At 37.1% G+C, this 18,099-nt stretch overlaps 1 protein-coding gene across 3 annotated transcripts in view; it reads left to right on the forward strand.

Moving 5' to 3' along the window:
• Nucleotides 1-18,099, forward strand: part of Tbc1d8b (TBC1 domain family member 8B) — a 69,632-nt gene that overhangs the window by 14,958 nt on the left and 36,575 nt on the right. Inside the window, exons 2-7 of one of the 3 annotated variants that reach the window (XM_021152904.1) lie at nt 946-1,056; nt 4,801-4,919; nt 6,119-6,344; nt 7,280-7,520; nt 11,944-12,151; nt 12,943-13,107. In XM_021152904.1, coding sequence (XP_021008563.1) covers nt 946-1,056; nt 4,801-4,919; nt 6,119-6,344; nt 7,280-7,520; nt 11,944-12,151; nt 12,943-13,107 — 1,070 coding nt within the window. The remainder of the gene's footprint in view (nt 1-945; nt 1,057-4,800; nt 4,920-6,118; nt 6,345-7,279; nt 7,521-11,943; nt 12,152-12,942; nt 13,108-18,099) is intronic. The other 2 variants (XM_021152905.2, XM_029473353.1) reach the window with 2 other exon arrangements.

The raw sequence follows: 18,099 nt of genomic DNA on the forward strand, positions 1-18,099 counted from the left end.
ATTTGTATTATAATTCATAACAGTAGTAATTATAGTTATGAAGTAGCGATGAAATAATTACATGGCTAGAGGTCATCACAACATGAAGAGTTCCCAGCATTAGGAATGTTGAGAACTACTGCTCTAAGTAATAACTCATTTAATCTTTATGGTACCCTTTGCAGTTGATTCTGTTTTGTCTCCCTTATTTTACAAACGAGGATATAGAAGTGGAAACTACTTTAACATATTCAAATTGGCATAAGTGACAAAGCCAGAATTCAGCTCATCTAGTACTCTCAGGTACTAGTTCTACCTTCTTGTCTAAAAAAAAATACACAGCCTTATTATACAACTTTCTAAGTACCTCAAGTAAGAGACTTGGACAATTGAGCCTCATGTATTTTTATTAAATTATCATTTTCCCAAACACCACTTATATTTATAAATGTTGGTTTTTCCATTCCAAATATATATTCTTTTCTGTCTGTGTTATGTTTGGGTAGGTGTGAGCATGTGTATGTGTGCACATGTGCTTGGAGTGTAGAGGACAACCTTGGATGTTGTTCCTTAGGTGTCATCTACCTTTGTTCTCTTTGAATCTTGGTCTTCTATTGGTCTGTAACTCATCAAGTGGACTAACTAGTGAGCTCCAGGGACCCAAGTTGTCTCTGCCTCTCCAGTGCTGGAATTGCAAAGCAGGTGTCATCACTACTGACATTTTGATTTAGGTTCTGGGAACTGAACTCAGGTCCCTGATTGAACCATTCCCCTATCCTCCACATATATATATATATATATATATATATATATATATATATATATATATATATCTTAAGAAAAAATCTCAATAACAACTCTGGAGTACATTTTAAAAAAAATAAGTCCATTAATTTGACATATAAATTAATACTTATTTAATCTCTTGCAAAGTCTATACTTTAATCTCTTTTTCTATTACAACAGGGCTCTTGGTTGGGACTCTTGATTCTGTCTTAGACTCCACTGCTAAAGTAGCTCCATTTCGCATCCTACACCAGACACCAGATTCTCAAGTGTACTTGTCAATTGCATGTGGTAAGTATGGTTGTTTAGAAAGCCCTACAATTCAAGTAGAATCAAGATGCTAAGATAATCATATTAAAACTAATTGAGCGTCCCATTCCAAATTGAAGAATTAACCATTCCTGAAATGAAAATACTTTTACTTATACATTTTAACTAATGAAGATTTTAATCATATTTAAATGTATAAGGTATCTTATATAAAACCCAAATCCAAATCACTTAATATTGAATGTCACTATATACTAAACACGGTTGCATGTGCTTTGGATATAGTAAAACTGAATATTAACTTGTACTTTGCAGTTGTTTTGAGATTTGGAAGGCAGCATAATGCAACTATTCTTTGAGAGGACATCTCTTTAAGAGTGATTACAGTTTATTGGCTGATGAAAACTCCATTGATGGGAGATAACTTGAAGTATGTGGTCCAGCAGAGCAGATTCTGAACATCTTTGGTTGGTGTTCCTGTTACCTGACTTCTTTTTGTTTGGTTGGTTGGTTTGGTCCTGGAACACTCTGTACACCGGGCTGGCCTCGAACTCAGAAATCCACCTGCCTCTGCCTCCCAAGTGCTGGGATTAAAGGTGTGCGCCACCACGCCTGGCTTACCTGACTCCTTTTATCAACTCTTTCATTTCTTACCAAACCGCTGGGAAGCTTGGATATTCCCCCATTAAGTATTGACATTCTCCTCCTCCTCCTCCTCCTCCTCCTCCTCCTCCTCTTCTTCTTCTTCTTCTTCTTCTTCTTCTTCTTCTTCTTCTTCTTCTTCTAACTGAGGTGAAGAGAACTTGGAGTTCATGCTGAGCCTAAACTTAAAGGTAGTTCCTTGAAGAAGTGGCAGCCTGAATATTTGAAATGTATTTGTGTTCACATATATGCTATTTCACAGAAGGCATTGTAACCTTAAAATGCAAAGGAATGGTTTATAAGTAGAGCTACATAATCATTCCTGCCCAAATTATCCAGATCTTCCTAATAATACACTGTGAGTTGTTAAACAGTTGTTAAACTACAATGGAATTATAGAAAAGAGTTTAACAGTTGTTAAACTACAATGGAATTATAGAAAAGATACCAAACTGTCACTGTGAGTAACTCAGTGACAGTTTGGTATCTTTTCTATAATTCCATTGTAATAGTAAACAAAACTAAAACCTAATCATTTCTGGTCTTTTAAAATTTTTATTTTTTTATTAAATATCTTCTTTATTTACATTTCAAATGGCATCCCCTTTCCTAGTTTCCCCTCCAAAACCCCCATCCCATCCTCCCTCCCCCTGCTCACAAACCCACCCACTCCCGCTTCCTGGCCCTGGCATTCCCCTTTACTGGGGAATGGAACCTTCACAGGACCAAGGGCCTCTCCTCCCACTGATGTACAGCAAGGCCATCCTCTGCTATATATGCGGCTGGAGCCATGGGTCCCCCCGTGTGTACTCTTTGGTTGTGCTTAAGTTCCAGGGAGCTCTGGGGGTACTGGTTAGTTTATATTGTTGTTCCTCCTATGGGGCTGCAGACCCCTTTAGCTTCTTCAGTCCTTTCTCTAGCTCCTCCATTGGGGACCCCATGCTGAGTCCAATGGATGGCTGTGAGCATCCACTTCTGTATATGTAAGGCTCTGGCACAGCATCTCAGGAGACAGCTATATCAGGCTCCTGTCAGCAAGTACTTGTTGGCATCCACAATAGTGTCTGGGTTTGGTGACTTGTACATATGTATGTATATATGTATTTTACTTTGCACACATTGCTGTTTTGCTTGCATGGATGTCTGAGGATGTCAGATTCCCTGGAACAGGAGTTACAGGGTATTGTGAGCCACCATGTGGCTACTGAAAATTAAACTTGGGTCCTCTGGAAGAACAATTACTCTTAACTGCTGAGCCATCTTTCCAGCCCCTATTTCTGACCTTTTAAGTATTGGATTACTGGTTACTTTTTTTTCCCAAAGAGTGTGTGTTTTTTTAAAAATGCACATGAATTTGTGAAAGTAGCGTGCACAATTACATTATTAGGATGGGTGGCTTTAAAAGAAATTCGCTAAATTTCCTTAGTCTTGCTGCTGAGTCTTATCTCTTGGTCTTCTAATTAGATTCCATCAGAACTAAATGCAGATAATAGTAAGAGAATTTTGTAATCTCAGTTCTAAAGCTGGTTGACCAAAATTGTTTTAAAGAAATGTCCTCTCTACTCTAAAAGAGTTAAAGGTGACTATTCTTGCAAATGAAGCTGATTACATAAATTTAGCTTGTATTCATAACATGAATAAAAGTCTAACTGGATTATAGAAAATAAGCAAGTTTTCAGGGTCAATAAAATTTTACTGTGTTCCTCTCTATATATCATGGGAACATTCTATGCAGTCAAGATTATTCGTTTTAATGAGATCTGTATAATCCATATCTCTAGGAAGATTCTTTTTATTGAATATTTTATTTATTTACATTTCAAATGTTATCCCCTTCCCTGGTTTCCCCTCCGGAAACCCCATATCCCATGCTCCCTCCCCCTACTTCTATGAGGGTGCTCCTCCAACCTACCCACCCACTTCCGCCTCCCCGCCCTTGCATTCCCCTACACTGGGGCATTGAGCCTTCTCAGGACCAAGGGCCTCTCTTCCCATTGCTGACCAAGAAGGCCATCCTCTGCTACATATGTGGCTTGAGCTATGGATCCCTCCATGGGTACTTTTTGCCTGGTGGTTTAATCCCTGGGAGCTCTGGGAGTTCTGATTGGTTGATATTGTTGTTCTTCCTATGGGTTGCAAACTCCTTTAGCTCCTTCAGTCCTTTCTCTAATTCTTCCATTGGGGACCCCGTGCTCAGTCCAATGGTTAGCTACAAGCATCCTTTTCTATATTTGTCAGGCACTGGCAGAGCCTCTCATGAGACAGCTATATCAGGCTCCTGACATCAAGCACTTGTTGGCATCCACCATAGTGTCTATGTTTGGTGACTGTATATGGGATGGATCCCCAGGTGGGGCAGTCTCTGGATGGCCTTTCCTTCGGTCTCTGCTCCACATTTTGTCTCTGTTTTCCCTCTCTTGAGTATTTTGTTCCCCTTCTAAGAAGGAATAGGCCAAGGAGTGGGTGTTGATAATGAAACTTTCTACAAGTGAAATCAAACCTAGAAATAATAATATTTAACATGATCTCCAATAAGACAGCTAACACTGATGCAGTAGGTCTTAAGGTTTACTGTTGCCACAAGGTTCCTGACTTCTATTGTAAATTTTCTATAAGTTTGTTAGGTTTTTAAATGAGTGGTCTGATACCAAAGGTTTCTTCTGTTTTGTGACCAAAGAGTCCTCATTTGCACAGCAATATGAAGGACTGTCACATGCTTACTATTTTTAGCCACGAAGAATTTAGACAGAAAACTAGTAGTTGTATTTGAAGACCAAGGGGTAAAGTGTGTGTGTGTGACGCCTGTTCTGTGTGTTTACATGTTTTTTAAGGTAATGATTACTTTGTAGGCACTAATTACTGTTCAGAATTATTTTAATATTTTCTTATGAGATACAATCACTTTTTCCCATTTTATTAAATATTGCATTTTTCATTTATAATAACTATAGCTCTACTGTTCATGCTTATATACCTAGATGGAATAGAGAATAAATGTACTATCTTTGTTTTTATATAGCCATCATTTGTGAAAGTGGCAAATTTCTTCTTAAACTAAATTTAAGTATCATGAAGTTTATTAAGGAGATTTCTCGAATCTTTCTTTTCTATATTACAAATCAGGCGCCAACAGAGAAGAAATAACAAAACATTGGGACTGGTTGGAACAAAATATAATGAAGACTCTATCTGTGTTTGATTCAAATGAAGATATTACTAATTTTGTACAAGGCAAAATAAGAGTAAGTGGAATGGATGAGTACATAAGAAAAATGTAGATATTCTCAGAGGAGTTTATTCTCCCAGAAAGTAATTATAGCATTTGCAGAAGATATATAGCATTGAAAATAACTTTGTTAACCAAAGTAAGCTAGATTCAAAGTCAAGTATTCCATGTCTCTTTCATATTCAGAATTTAAATTACACACACACACAGACATGCACACACATGCATATTCAAAGTGAGGGACAAAACTACATGGAGGAAGGAAGGGAATTAATGGAAACAGAAAGAGAAATGGGAATAAAACGAAAGACACATAGTGCATGTTTCTCTCATACACAGATTTCAATGTATATTAATATCCAGATTATAGGAGCAGAAACTGTTGCATATTTCTTGTGTACAAATATAAATACTTATTAAAACTTACATTGTGTATGTATATATATATATATACAATGTCATTCATGAATATATATATATATATATGTATATATATATATATATATATATATATATATGAATGTCATTGAAATTGAGAGTAAGAAGGGGTTTGGAGGAGTAGAGTGGTGGGGGACAAGAGAGGGCTACAGGCATGAATTATGAGCAAAGTACAGTGATATACATGTATGGAAATGTCATAATAAAACCCAGTATTTTATATCTTTTTTTAAATAGTAAGAATTTATGGAAATCAAGTCACCTTCAGTTTCCTCATTGCTTAGACAGTTTGTATGAGTTCTAAGGGCCCCAAAGAAAATACACATGACTCCAAAAAAAAAAAAGGTGTATGGGTATATTCTGTGAGTGGAGTACTAAAATCTTTAGCCCTCTTCTATAAAGCTTGGAAGTGACATGTAAGGTCATGCTTACTGGCACTTTTCAGGACTTTCCGGAGCACATGTATGAATCAGAAAATTGCACAATGGTTTGCTCTCAGTGCTCTTGTGAATATCCCTGTTGGTATTCTCATTTCACTATCTCTTAAATTAGATTGTGAACAAAGCTTTTGTTCATTCAAATGATGTTTGATGCCTACATTTGTGATATTTTCTTACAAAGAGAAAAATACTAGCAATGTGCTCATCTCTATCCTAAGAGACGTATGCATGTGCATAGTATAGGTCCATTTGATCAACTATACCTAAAACTAAATATGAAAAAGATTCTTGTTGCTAGGTGATGGAAAGTTTTCAGAAGATTTTTTTTCTCTTCTAGGGACTAATCGCTGAAGAGGGAAAACAGTCTTTTGCTAAAGAAGATGATCCTGAGAAATTTCGAGAAGCCCTTTTGAAATTTGAAAAATCTTTTGGCTTACCAGAGCAGGAAAAATTAGTAACTTATTATTCCTGCAGTTACTGGAGAGGACGGGTCCCTTGTCAGGGCTGGCTCTATCTAAGTACCAACTTTCTGAGCTTCTATTCCTTCTTGCTAGGATCAGAAAGTAAGTGTTTATTGTTTATCGTGGCTTTTGATTTTCTGACTGTCTTCTTGACTCAGTGGTGTTAGATTGTTGATAAAGTAATGGGATTGATATTAAAAGTAATTAAATTATATACATATCAGAACGGTTTCAACCACAGGAAGAACCCCTTTAAGGCTCTTTATGTAGCACAGGGAACAATTACAATGGTATAGAGAAATCTTCGGCATTATGAATTGCAGGTGAATTTTAAAAGATAAGCATGTAGCCAGGCGTGGTGGCGCATGCCTTTAATCCCAGCACTTGGGAGGCAGAGGCAGGCGGATTTCTGAGTTTAGAGGCCAGCCTGGTCTACAAAGTACATTCCAGGACAGCTAGGGCTATACAGAGAAACCCTGTCTCGGAAAAAAAAAAAAAAAAGATAAGCATGTATTATCTTATAGGGGTTAGCTACCTACTGGCTTTAATGTGTATTTTAATTCTTGTCTTAAACATACAACATAAACTAGTACCCATTATACCTCATGAGCTACATCCTAATTTGCAGCCACAAAGAATCAAATGAAACTACTTGTAACATATGTATAGCTTTTTTTTTAATCAATGATTGTACAATTAGATAATTATATAAAGATAAGTATATATAAAGAAACATATTGAAACATATCAAAATTGCTTTCTAATTCTTTAAAATGATATCTGTTTCAAGTACTGGATATATAGCTCAGGAGCAGAGCACATGTGTGTTATGCATAAGGCCTTGGGTTCAATCCCAATAATATTCAAAACAAAACAACAAAACAAGAACATATATCTATTTTTAGAATCATGGACTATTATATATTTATGACACTGCTTCAAAAAATACTGTGGCATTTTGCCAGCGGTCATGATAAAGTAACTGAATTACAAACATAAATCAATATGAGAATTTAATCACACTTACTTATTTGCAGTTAAACTCATTATCTCCTGGGATGCAATCTCAAAACTTGAAAAGACTTCAACTGTTATATTAACTGAGAGCATTCACGTATGTTCTCAAGGAGAGAATCACTATTTTTCAATGTTTTTGCACATTAATGAGACATACCTTCTTATGGAACAACTGGCAAACTATGCCATAAAGAGACTTTTTGATAAAGAAACATTTGATAATGACCCAGTCCTTGATGATCCTCTACAGATTACCAAAAGGTATTCAACCATTAATATTTACTTCTCTTTTCATTTATTATTTTAGGGGTTATGGGGGAGTCATTCATTCCAGGGCATGGGTACAGAGGTCAGAGGATAGCTTACAAAAGTCAGGTTTTTTCCTTCCATCCTGTGTGGATTCTGGCAACTCAGGCTTGGAAGCAAGCACCTCTACCCTCTGAGCCATGCCACTGGCCCCAGTGTTTACATTTTAAAGTATTTTGGGCTGTAAGAATCATAACACTGATTAGCATTAAAAGTTAACTGTTCTTTATTATATGATACTTTTGCTCTGGGATTGATCATTGATGTTTATATTTGTAAGCTTATTTGTATTTGAATATACTTCAGAAGTATTCCTCCATGAAATTTTATTCTAAGAGATAACCAAAGTTAGGTTTGGAAATTATTTTTTAACTTTAATATGATTTCTATTAGAGGATGTCTTAAGATTTCGGTTGCTGCAAGGACACACCATGATCAAGTTGGGAAGAAGGAGGATTATTGGACTTACACTTCCATATCACGGGCTGTGATCAAAGGAAGTCAGGACAGGCGTTCTCCAACAGGGCAGGAACTTGGAGGCAGCAGCTGAAGCAGAGGTCTTGGAGGAATGCTGCTTAGTGGCTTGTTCCCCAAGACTTGCTCAGCCTGCTTTCTTAGAGCACCCAGGCCTACGTGCTGAGATATGGTACCACCCCCAATGGGCTTGAATCTCTCCTCTCAACCACCAGTTAAGAAAATGTCTTAGAGGCTTACATACAGCCCAGCCTTCTGGAAGCCTTTTCTTCAGTTGAGGCCCCTCTTCTCTGATGATTCAGCTTGTGTCAGGTTGACATAAAAGTAGCCAGCACAGAGGAGTTTCAAAAATGCAGAGAGTTTAATGTGTTTAGGTAACTCTAAATTTGTCTCTGTTTGTAGTCCAGATAATTTTAATTCTAGAGTAGTTAAACATATTGTTTATTTTTTCAAGCAGTTTAGTGATACTGTAACATTTTTTATGTAGAGGCAGCTTAGTAGAGTCAGTGGAGTATAGGCTTTAGTTTGAGACTGGAGAAATCTCTTGATTTCTCAGGGTTTCTTTTCCTCCTCTATGGTTCTACCTCTGTGGACCCTTCTTAGGAAGGAGTGAAGTGTGTGGCGGTTAAATATGAAAGAGCTATATAAGCACTAATCACTGGTAGTGCCTACATCACAAGTATCTGACTAGGTGGGAATGGGGACATAGGTACACAATTCCGGCTATTGGCAGGCTGAGGCAGGAGGCTCACTAATTGGTTCTAGTCCAGCCTGGCCTACACAAGGAGACCTTGTCTTCAGGGAGGAGGAAAAAAAAAACAATATGTGACTGAATGTTGTTCATCAGTATATTCAGTTTGCTGAAACTGAAGAGAGCCTTTCATTCCGCTCAACACTTAAACAGTTGACTGAAAGGAACTTGCCAGCCGGGAGGAGGAGAGGAAAGGATCCAGAAATAGCTAGTGCAAGCTGCTTTTGGCAAGGAAGATGAGGATACAGAGTGGGAAAGTTGAAAAGAGACCTAATCCAGAGTCCTGTGGCTAGACTAGAAAGAGATATGGAGGTTTGTTTTACACTACCCAACCCTGATCAGGTAGTCATTTCTCCCATGGTTCTTAAACTATTCCTAAAATTCAGATGCGTAAAGATTACTTTGAGAGTCTGCTTTTCTAGAAAGTAGAATAAGGAGGTGAATTTTTACACTTTATTACCAAAGTTACATCTCTGATGATTTCTGAATGGAGCTATTTCATTAAGAATTTAAAGCTCAGGCTCAGAAGGGAAGAGCACCGTCTGTTCTTGCAGAGGACCAGGGTTTCATTCCCAGCAGCCGTACAGTGGTTAACAGCTGCCTGGAACTCCTGTTCCAGGGGATTTGACATGCCCTGGCCTCCTCAAACACCTGCATGCACATGGTCCACATGTGCTCATACAGCCACACTCAAATTCACATGAAGAAAAGCGATTTAAAAGTTCACTTTGTATTCCATTCTTGTTGGCATTTGCTTAAATGCCAAGCACATAATGACTGCTGAGAAAGGGAGAGTCAGTCTTCTTCAGGGAGAGCCTCTCATTGGTTACCTAATACCAAGTGGCCAGCCCTAAACTCCTGTGTATACAAGCGACACTTAAACAGACTCAGCAAACTGTATTTACCTCTTTATCTGTACATCATATATCCATACAACCATGTGTATGTATGTATATATATATATATTTAAAGAGAAAGAGCACATGAACTTGAGAGGGGGATGGGGGGGTTGGGGTTGGAAGGAGAGGTGATATAATAGTTTAATTAAATATAAAACTTGTGGGCTGGAGAGATGGCTCAATGGTTAAGAGCACTGGCTACTCTTACAAAAGACCTGGGTTCAATTTCCAGCATGCATCTAATAGCTCACAATCATCTGGAACTCCAGTCCCAGGGGATCCAATACCGTCTTATGACCTCAAGTACTACATGCACATGGTGTGCTGACCCACATGTAGACAAAAAAAAAAGTAGATGAAATAAAGAAAAAAATCTAAAATTTAGAAAATTATAAATTTAATTCCTTTAAAATAGGATGTAAGAGATCATGTTTCAGTGAGTTTATTGCTGAGTCTTTATTTAAATGAGATGTAGTAAATTTGTCTTATATATTTTTGACTGAGCGTATTAAAAGTCATATGTGTCTAAATCATTTTTCTAGTAAGTTAAATATAACCTACTAGGACAGACTTTAAAGCACATTTTTATTTATTTATTTTTATTAGATTTTTTTTCATTTACATTTCAAATGCTCTCCCCTTTCCTACCTTCCTCTCCGAAAATCCCCTATCCTCTCCCCGCTTCCCCTGCTCCCCAACCCACCCACTCCCACTTCATGCCTCTGTTTGCTTTAAAAATATGTCCTCCCCAAATATAGCTGTCTCTTGTGAGACGATGCCGGGGCCTAGCAAACACAGGAATGGATGTTCACAGTCAGCTATTGGATGTATCACAGGGCTCCCAATGGAGAAGCTAGAGAAAGTACCCAAGGAGCTAAAGGGATCTGCAACCCTATTGTTGGAACAACATGATGTACTAACCAGAACCCCGGAGCTCTTGTCTCTAGCTGCATATGTATCTAAAGATGGCCTAGTCGGCCATCACTGGAAAGAGAGGCCCCTTGGACTTGCAAACTTTATATGCCCCAATATAGGGGAATGCCAGGGCCAAAAGAATGGGAATGGGTGGGTAGGGAAGTGGGGGGCGCTATGGGGGACTTTTGGGATAGCATTGGAAATGTAACTGAGGAAAATATGTAATAAAAATATTAAAAATTAAAAAAAATAAAGTGAAAGCAATACAAAAAAAATATGTCCTCTATAATGTAAACAATCTGGAAGCCCTATTGCAGACATTTAATGTATATTCATTCATGTGTTTTATTCCAGAAAAATTTAAATGTCAGCAAAATTAGGGCTTAACACAACATACTTATTTTTATTTTGTAGTAATAGTGCACAGATTTTTTTTTCTATTCACATGAATGGCCTGTGATTAGTCATCCATTTAATAATAAATAACCCACCAAATTACAACTTAAGTAGAGTAAAACTGTCCATGGATTTCTGGTTATATATATATATATATCTCAGGATGATTTTGCCAGACACGATGAAGTACTACATTTTCCAACTGTTGATGCAGGAAGGATGAATTTAGTTTCAAGTTTGCTGGCTTTGAGTTAGAACTTGCATAATTTCCTCAGTATCCCAGATGGCAGTGCTGCTTAGCACAAGGTATTTAGTGCCCCTAGAAAAAGCATGCTATTTAGAGCAACAGCTTTGTATTTATATATTTATCTGTCAGTTAACAAGATTCATCTGTTTATCAACTCCAGTCCTCTGCCCAGCATGGTACAAGCAGTGTTGTTTCGTTCTGCTTCAACTTGAACCTTGATATTCTGTTTTATAATATGCTCTTCCTCCTTAAACTTTAGTGCCATAAATTTTCATTATTTAATTTTGTTTTATTTGTATAGCTGCTTGATTATCTAATAACCAAATATGTAATTACTGCATTCTAAGGTTGGATTAAACCATAGGAACGTATTATTAATGTATTATAATACTAGTCCTCCAGAAAATCACCCCTAACACATCATCTTGAGACCTATATTATCTCTAACTTTTGTTTATCCTCATCAGTGGATAAAATGAGATTGGGAAAAAAAAACAATAAATGGAATTTATCGGGAATCTGTATGTTATTTTATTTTTCCAATTAAGAATTCATTGAAGAGCAGACCACTTAATGGTTAATTTTTCTGCTTTCTATCTTATATAGGTTAAACACTATTTGGTGTATTTGTACTTTAGAATTCATCCCTTGAGCCCCTTCCTCCCTTTTCTTCTCTTCTTTTCTTTTTTTCTACAGAGGTTTGGAATATCGAGCCCACAGTGAGCAATTCAAATCCTTTTTTAGGCTACCCAAAGAAGAGACTTTGAAAGAAGTACATGAGTGTTTCTTATGGGTACCATTCAGCCACTTCAGTACTCACGGAAAAATGTGCATCTCAGAAAACTATATTTGCTTTGCTAGCCAGGATGGGAATCTATGTAGTGTAATCATTCCATTACGAGAGGTAATATCAATTTGGGTACATATAAGTTTTTAATTTTTAGAACACCCTCTAATTCTGTGAATTAGTGAAAAGCTCAGGAAATGGATCGTTTTAGCAATTTAAATAATCATCTGAGTACAAAATTACTCTTCAAGTTAAAAATAGTAGCTTATGGAATATTTTAAAATTCCTTTTAGAAAAGCTTTGCAAAAAGTGGGGAATTTTTAAAAGTAGATAAAGAATTAGGGCAGTAGTTCTGAACCTTCCTAATGCTGTGACCCTTTAATATAGTTTCTTATGTTATGGGGACCCCTAACCATAAATTTATTTCATTGATACTTCCTAACTATAATTTTGCTACTCTTGTGAATTATAATTTAAATATCTGATATGCAGGATATGATATGGCCCTCCTAGGGGGTTACAACTCGCAGGTTGAGAGGTGATGATTTAGGGTCACACAAAATAAGTTTGATCATTCTGACCCTTAAGATTATGATTACCAAAGTTTAGACTGTCACATTTGATGCATTTGATCATCAGGACAAGAATGGGTAACTTTCATGTTGGTCAAAACTTAGTATCCATCACTGAATGTTTTGTTTGAATTGATAACGTTAAAGGACATGTTAATTTAGCTCTTTCCTTGAAAAGTAAAGTAGCTCGAGCTGAGGAGTTGTGGGTCATCGCTAGCACAGTCCCTCTTCCTGAATCTCTTAGTAAGTCATACCACAGACTTGCAAAGAAGCACATATCTGAATGTCAGCCCTAGGAGAAAATGTGATTGACTTCTTTATCTTTTTACTCCCCAGGTCTTAGCTATAGATAAAACTGATGACTCCAACAGATCGGTCATCATTAGCATCAAAGGAAAAACAGCTTTTCGTTTCAGTGAGCTTAAAGACTTTGAGCAACTGGTGGCAAAACTCAGGCTCAAGTGCCGTGCAGCTTCAACTCAAGATGATGTTAGTACAGAGGTAATCTCTATAGCAACCAAGTAGTTTTGAAGAAAAGCTTTCTCTTTAGAAATAGTCTGGTCTTCCAAAAGGAATCTAGGGTAATTTTCCTGTTTATACTTATCTGTCTTATTGTAAAAACCTAAGTCTAAAGAAATTATATAGTCTATATTATATGCAGAAGTAAAAAGGACTGTAATTTAATAATTTAGGAACTACTGTAATTTGATCTTTCTACTTTATTTGCTGTGTTTCAATAAGCACACCTTGTATGTTCATACAACTTGACTTTTAAGTCAATCTATATTTGAGAACTTAGTAAGACCTTAATTTTTGTCTCTTATTGGGGCTGGAGACAAGGCTCAGTGGTTAAGAATACTGACTGCTCTTATGGTGGCTCTTGACCTCAGCACCTGCATTGGGCAGCTTACACCACCTATCACCCCAGTTCCAGGGGATCTAATCCCCTCTTCTGGCCTCTGAGGTTATTGTGTGTACATGGTGCACTGTCGCGTCTGCTCTTGACCAGCAAGAACGACACGACACAGTCGGATTCTTCTCAACAGCCTTTATTGCAGGAACGCCTCAATGCTTACCCCAGGCGCCCAGGGAGCCCTGCTTATATACTCTCAGCCCCCATCCACTCACGGCAGGCCACCTCAGGTCACCTCACCGGGCACGCAGCTTCAGCCAATCAGGGCGGCAGGGGCATGTCTCCACCAAATATGGACTTGTTTATACCGCCAGCATCATGGTGCACCTGCGCAGCTCTCACGATGGTCCGTGGCTTATTTTCAGGTGTATGAGGAAGTCAGGTGCAAGTCATAAGACTTAGCTGCAGTCCTGGGCGCCATCTTGGGACTGCTGCCACACCTGCTCCTCACAGTGCACATAAATAACATGTAGACAAAACACACATATACATAAAATAAAAGCAAAAAGAATAAAACTTTTCTTTTTATTGCTATAGAGATAGCAATTTTAAACCAGATTAAATATTTTAATACCTAATTGTTCAGCTTTATTGACATAATTTAGTCCCAGGCAAAACTAGTTATGTAGGTGTTTATTATGAAAATATTAGGAGAGAGGGATGATGAGATGGCTTAGCATGTAATGGCACTTGCCACACAAGCCCTGCAACCTAAATTTGATTCCTAGAAGCAAGTAAGGATGAAAGAAGAAAAGAATTCCACAGTTGTCCTATGATTTCTGTACACACATACCTGTACACATACACACAAGTGTAGCAAAGATAATTATAAGTTTTAAACATATACAATGATTTTGCTGACAGTTTTAAGTTATAAAAATGTTAGAGATAATAAAGAGTAGTTAGAAACCTGGTTGTTATTTTTAGTATATTTTTCAAGAAAATGTAGATAGATTGACAGATTGAATTCAGATGAATTTTCAACTCTGAATCCAGGAGTGTTGTATTTTTACATACTTATAAAATGTACCAAACATAACAGTTTACTTTTAATTAAAGATTCACAGGTAAATAATCAACATTGACTTTGCTGGTTAGGTTATTTTATTTCAATTGACATATAGAGCCCTTTATTACTGGAGAATGAAAACTAAATAATATGCTAATTCATTCATAATGCAGTATTGGTAGACTAAACCTTCCCTTCAATAAACCTCAGTATTTTAATAAATGTGTGTCATCTCAGTCCCAGATTCAGAATCTTTATATAGGCCATGAAGAATTTTTCTTGCCCATATTTGCTGTCACATATTTTTTAGAATATTTTTAGCCAGAATATTCCTTAACCTAATGCAAGGACATAAAATTGAACCAGTCTTGATAATTACTTTCTTACTAGTCCCATATCCCTGCTTATGTCAAATCTGCCCTACCCCCCCCCCTTTTTTAATCTCAGGTTTAGTCTGTGTTAGATCCAGTGTTTATTCTGAGTATCCTTCACCTTCCTTTCATGTCCTACTAGAAATTTTCTTGAAAGCCTCACATGTCTCTGGTGGATGAGTGGCCTCCATTGTCAAGGAAAGATTTTGTTTCAAATGTTCAACACTTCTAGGTGCATCAAAATGTTAAGGATTTCTAGTTGTTCTTTCCCATTTCAGAGGCTTTGATATAGGGATCTTCAGAATATACTAATCAGTATATTATATTTCAGCTTGCATGGAAATATGGTTTTTGAATTTTCATGTTTTATTTTCACTGATTTTAAGTATGTGTATGGTGTGTGTGTGTGAGTGGGTCAGTTTTTCGTGTAGTTGTCACTATAGAACAGCTTGTGGGAGTCAGTTCTTTGTTTCCACCATGTGGGCCTTGGTGATTGAACTCGGCCTGGCAGCAGGCTCCTTTAACTGCTAAGCTATTTCACTGGCCCATAATTGAAGATTTTCATCATAGCAATGAAGTATTTGGGTCCATTTTAGTATTATCTGTATATACCTTGCAATTTCTGTATGACATCATAAAAATTAGTGAAAAGAAACCTTTCTAAAACAAGAACTAGGGGCTAGGGCCACATCTCAATGGTAAACCACTTATTTATCATGGGCAATGTCCAGTATTAAATGCCTAGCATTAAAAAAGGCAGCACATTTGATTTCTAAATAACAGAAGTTGTCACTCCATTCTTTTATAGCTGTAATCAACTTACCTAAACATTGAGAAAAGTGGACTATGTAATTTTAACAAACCCAGTGACTTTTATACTATAAAACTTTTTAAATCTAAATCTCAAGAGTCTAAATGAACACATTTAAATCTGAGCACAGAAAGGAATTCAGGAAGTTTTACCCATGTCATAGGACCAGTGAGGAGATAAAAATATGTTACAAAGGACAAACGCTCCCAGAAGTAATTGGGATTATGCATAAGCACCAATACTGTCCAAATTTTAACTAGGTATCAATTACCATTTTCTACAGTTTAATAAGTTACACTAAAACATGCGCACATGAACAGGTTTTATAAAATTCTGGCCAACTGTTTTTTGATGTGTATAATAAAGAAAATAGTGCTAGATAAACTCTGAAGCTACTAAGTGTGGGAAAGTTGGGCTCTTTTAGCTTAGCATGAGGCAAAGTGGTTCCAAAGACTAGAAAGAATTATCAGAGATTCCTTTATTTTAAATTGCATTACAAATGAATCATAAGACACTGGTTTTCCACCTGTGGGCCGTCACTGCTTTGGAGATAGAGTGACCCTTTCACAGGAGTCGCCTAAGACCATTGGAAAACACACATGCTTACATTACAATTCACAACAGTAGCAAAATTACATTTATGAAGTAGCAATGCAAATAACTTTATGGTTGGGGTCACCACAATATGAGGAACTCTTAAAGGGTCACAGTGTTAGGAAGGTTGAGAACCACTGCTATAGCATGTCAAGAAAAATAGAAAAGTAGAACTGGATTTATGCCTTAACATGTTTAGGTAGGCAAGTATTTTCTACAGATAATCAAAGCATATGTAATTAGTTCTTGGTTTTGTCTGAATTTCTAAGTTTTTAATTGTAAGTATTGAGTTCTGGGGACATAATGATGTTGCCTAATGCTAGATTTGCAAATAAAAGCTAATAGAGGCAGGACCTGTAACCCCAGCTCCCTGGGAGGCTGGGCAGAAAGATTACAAGGTTAAGCACAGCCTAAGCAACTAAGGGAGGCCCTGTTTAAGGATTAAAAAAGTAAAAAGGGTTAGAGATACGCTTCAGTATTACTACTTCTGCCTAGCATGCTTATATCCCTGGATTCCATCTATATTTAAAACAAAGAAGCAAAGGGGGTTTCTTTTTGGCAAGGACATTTTTATTTTATTATTAGTATATTTTATTATTTGAGGACTTCACATACGCATACAGTATATTTTGATATATTCACTCTTGTCCTTCTTACTCCCCCCAATCACTTCCCAACTTAATGATTTCTCTTTTTTAAACATCCTTCCTAATCCAATTTGTGCTGCTCATATGTGCATGGATGTAGAGCTGTCGGCTGTGCTTGGTACCACACCCGTGGCCACACTCTTCAAGAAAGCTGACTCTCCCTCCCTCAGAAACCATCAACTTTCCATAGCTCTTCCTCTAGATGGGGTCTTATGAGCCTCTCCCGGATTTCATGCTAGAATGTTGACTGGCTTGATGTTAATCAAGCCTTGTGTAGTACCTACAGGTGCTGTGAGTTACCAGGGCACTGAGTGGTTCTGTCATGCCTAGAAACACTGTTCTTCTTCCTCTTCTAAGATGTCTCCTGAGCCATGGGGAGAATGGATATGATATTTATGTCTCACTTACACACACACACACACACAGAGGAGAATGGATATGATATTTATGTCTCATTTACACACACACACATAGGAGAAGGGATATGATATTTATGTCTCATTTACACACACAAACACACACACACACAGAGGAGAATGGATATGATATTTATATCTCATTTACACACACACACATAGGAGAAGGGATATGATATTTATGTCTACACACACACATAGGAGAAGGGATATGATATTTATGTCTCATTTACACACACACACACATAGGAGAAGGGATATGATATTTATGTCTCATTTACACACACAAACACACACACACAGGAGAAGGGATATGATATTTATGTCTCACACACACACACATAGGAGAAGGGATATGATATTTATGTCTCATTTACACACACACATAGGAGAAGGGGATATGATATTTATGTCTCATTTACACACACAAACACACACACACAGGAGAAGGGATATGATATTTATGTCTCACTTACACACACACACATAGGAGAAAGGATATGATATTTATGTCTCATTTACACACACACATAGGAGAAGGGGATATGATATTTATGTCTCATTTACACACACACACACACACATACACACAGAAGAAGGGATATGATATTTATGTCTCATTTACACACACACACACACACAGGAAAAGGGGATATGATATTTATGTCTCATTTACACACACACACAGGAGAAGGGGATATGATATTTATGTCTCATTTACACACACACACA

The sequence above is a fragment of the Mus caroli genome, chromosome X, assembly GCF_900094665.2.
Source record: "Mus caroli chromosome X, CAROLI_EIJ_v1.1, whole genome shotgun sequence".
Classification (NCBI taxonomy): domain Eukaryota; kingdom Metazoa; phylum Chordata; class Mammalia; order Rodentia; family Muridae; genus Mus; species Mus caroli.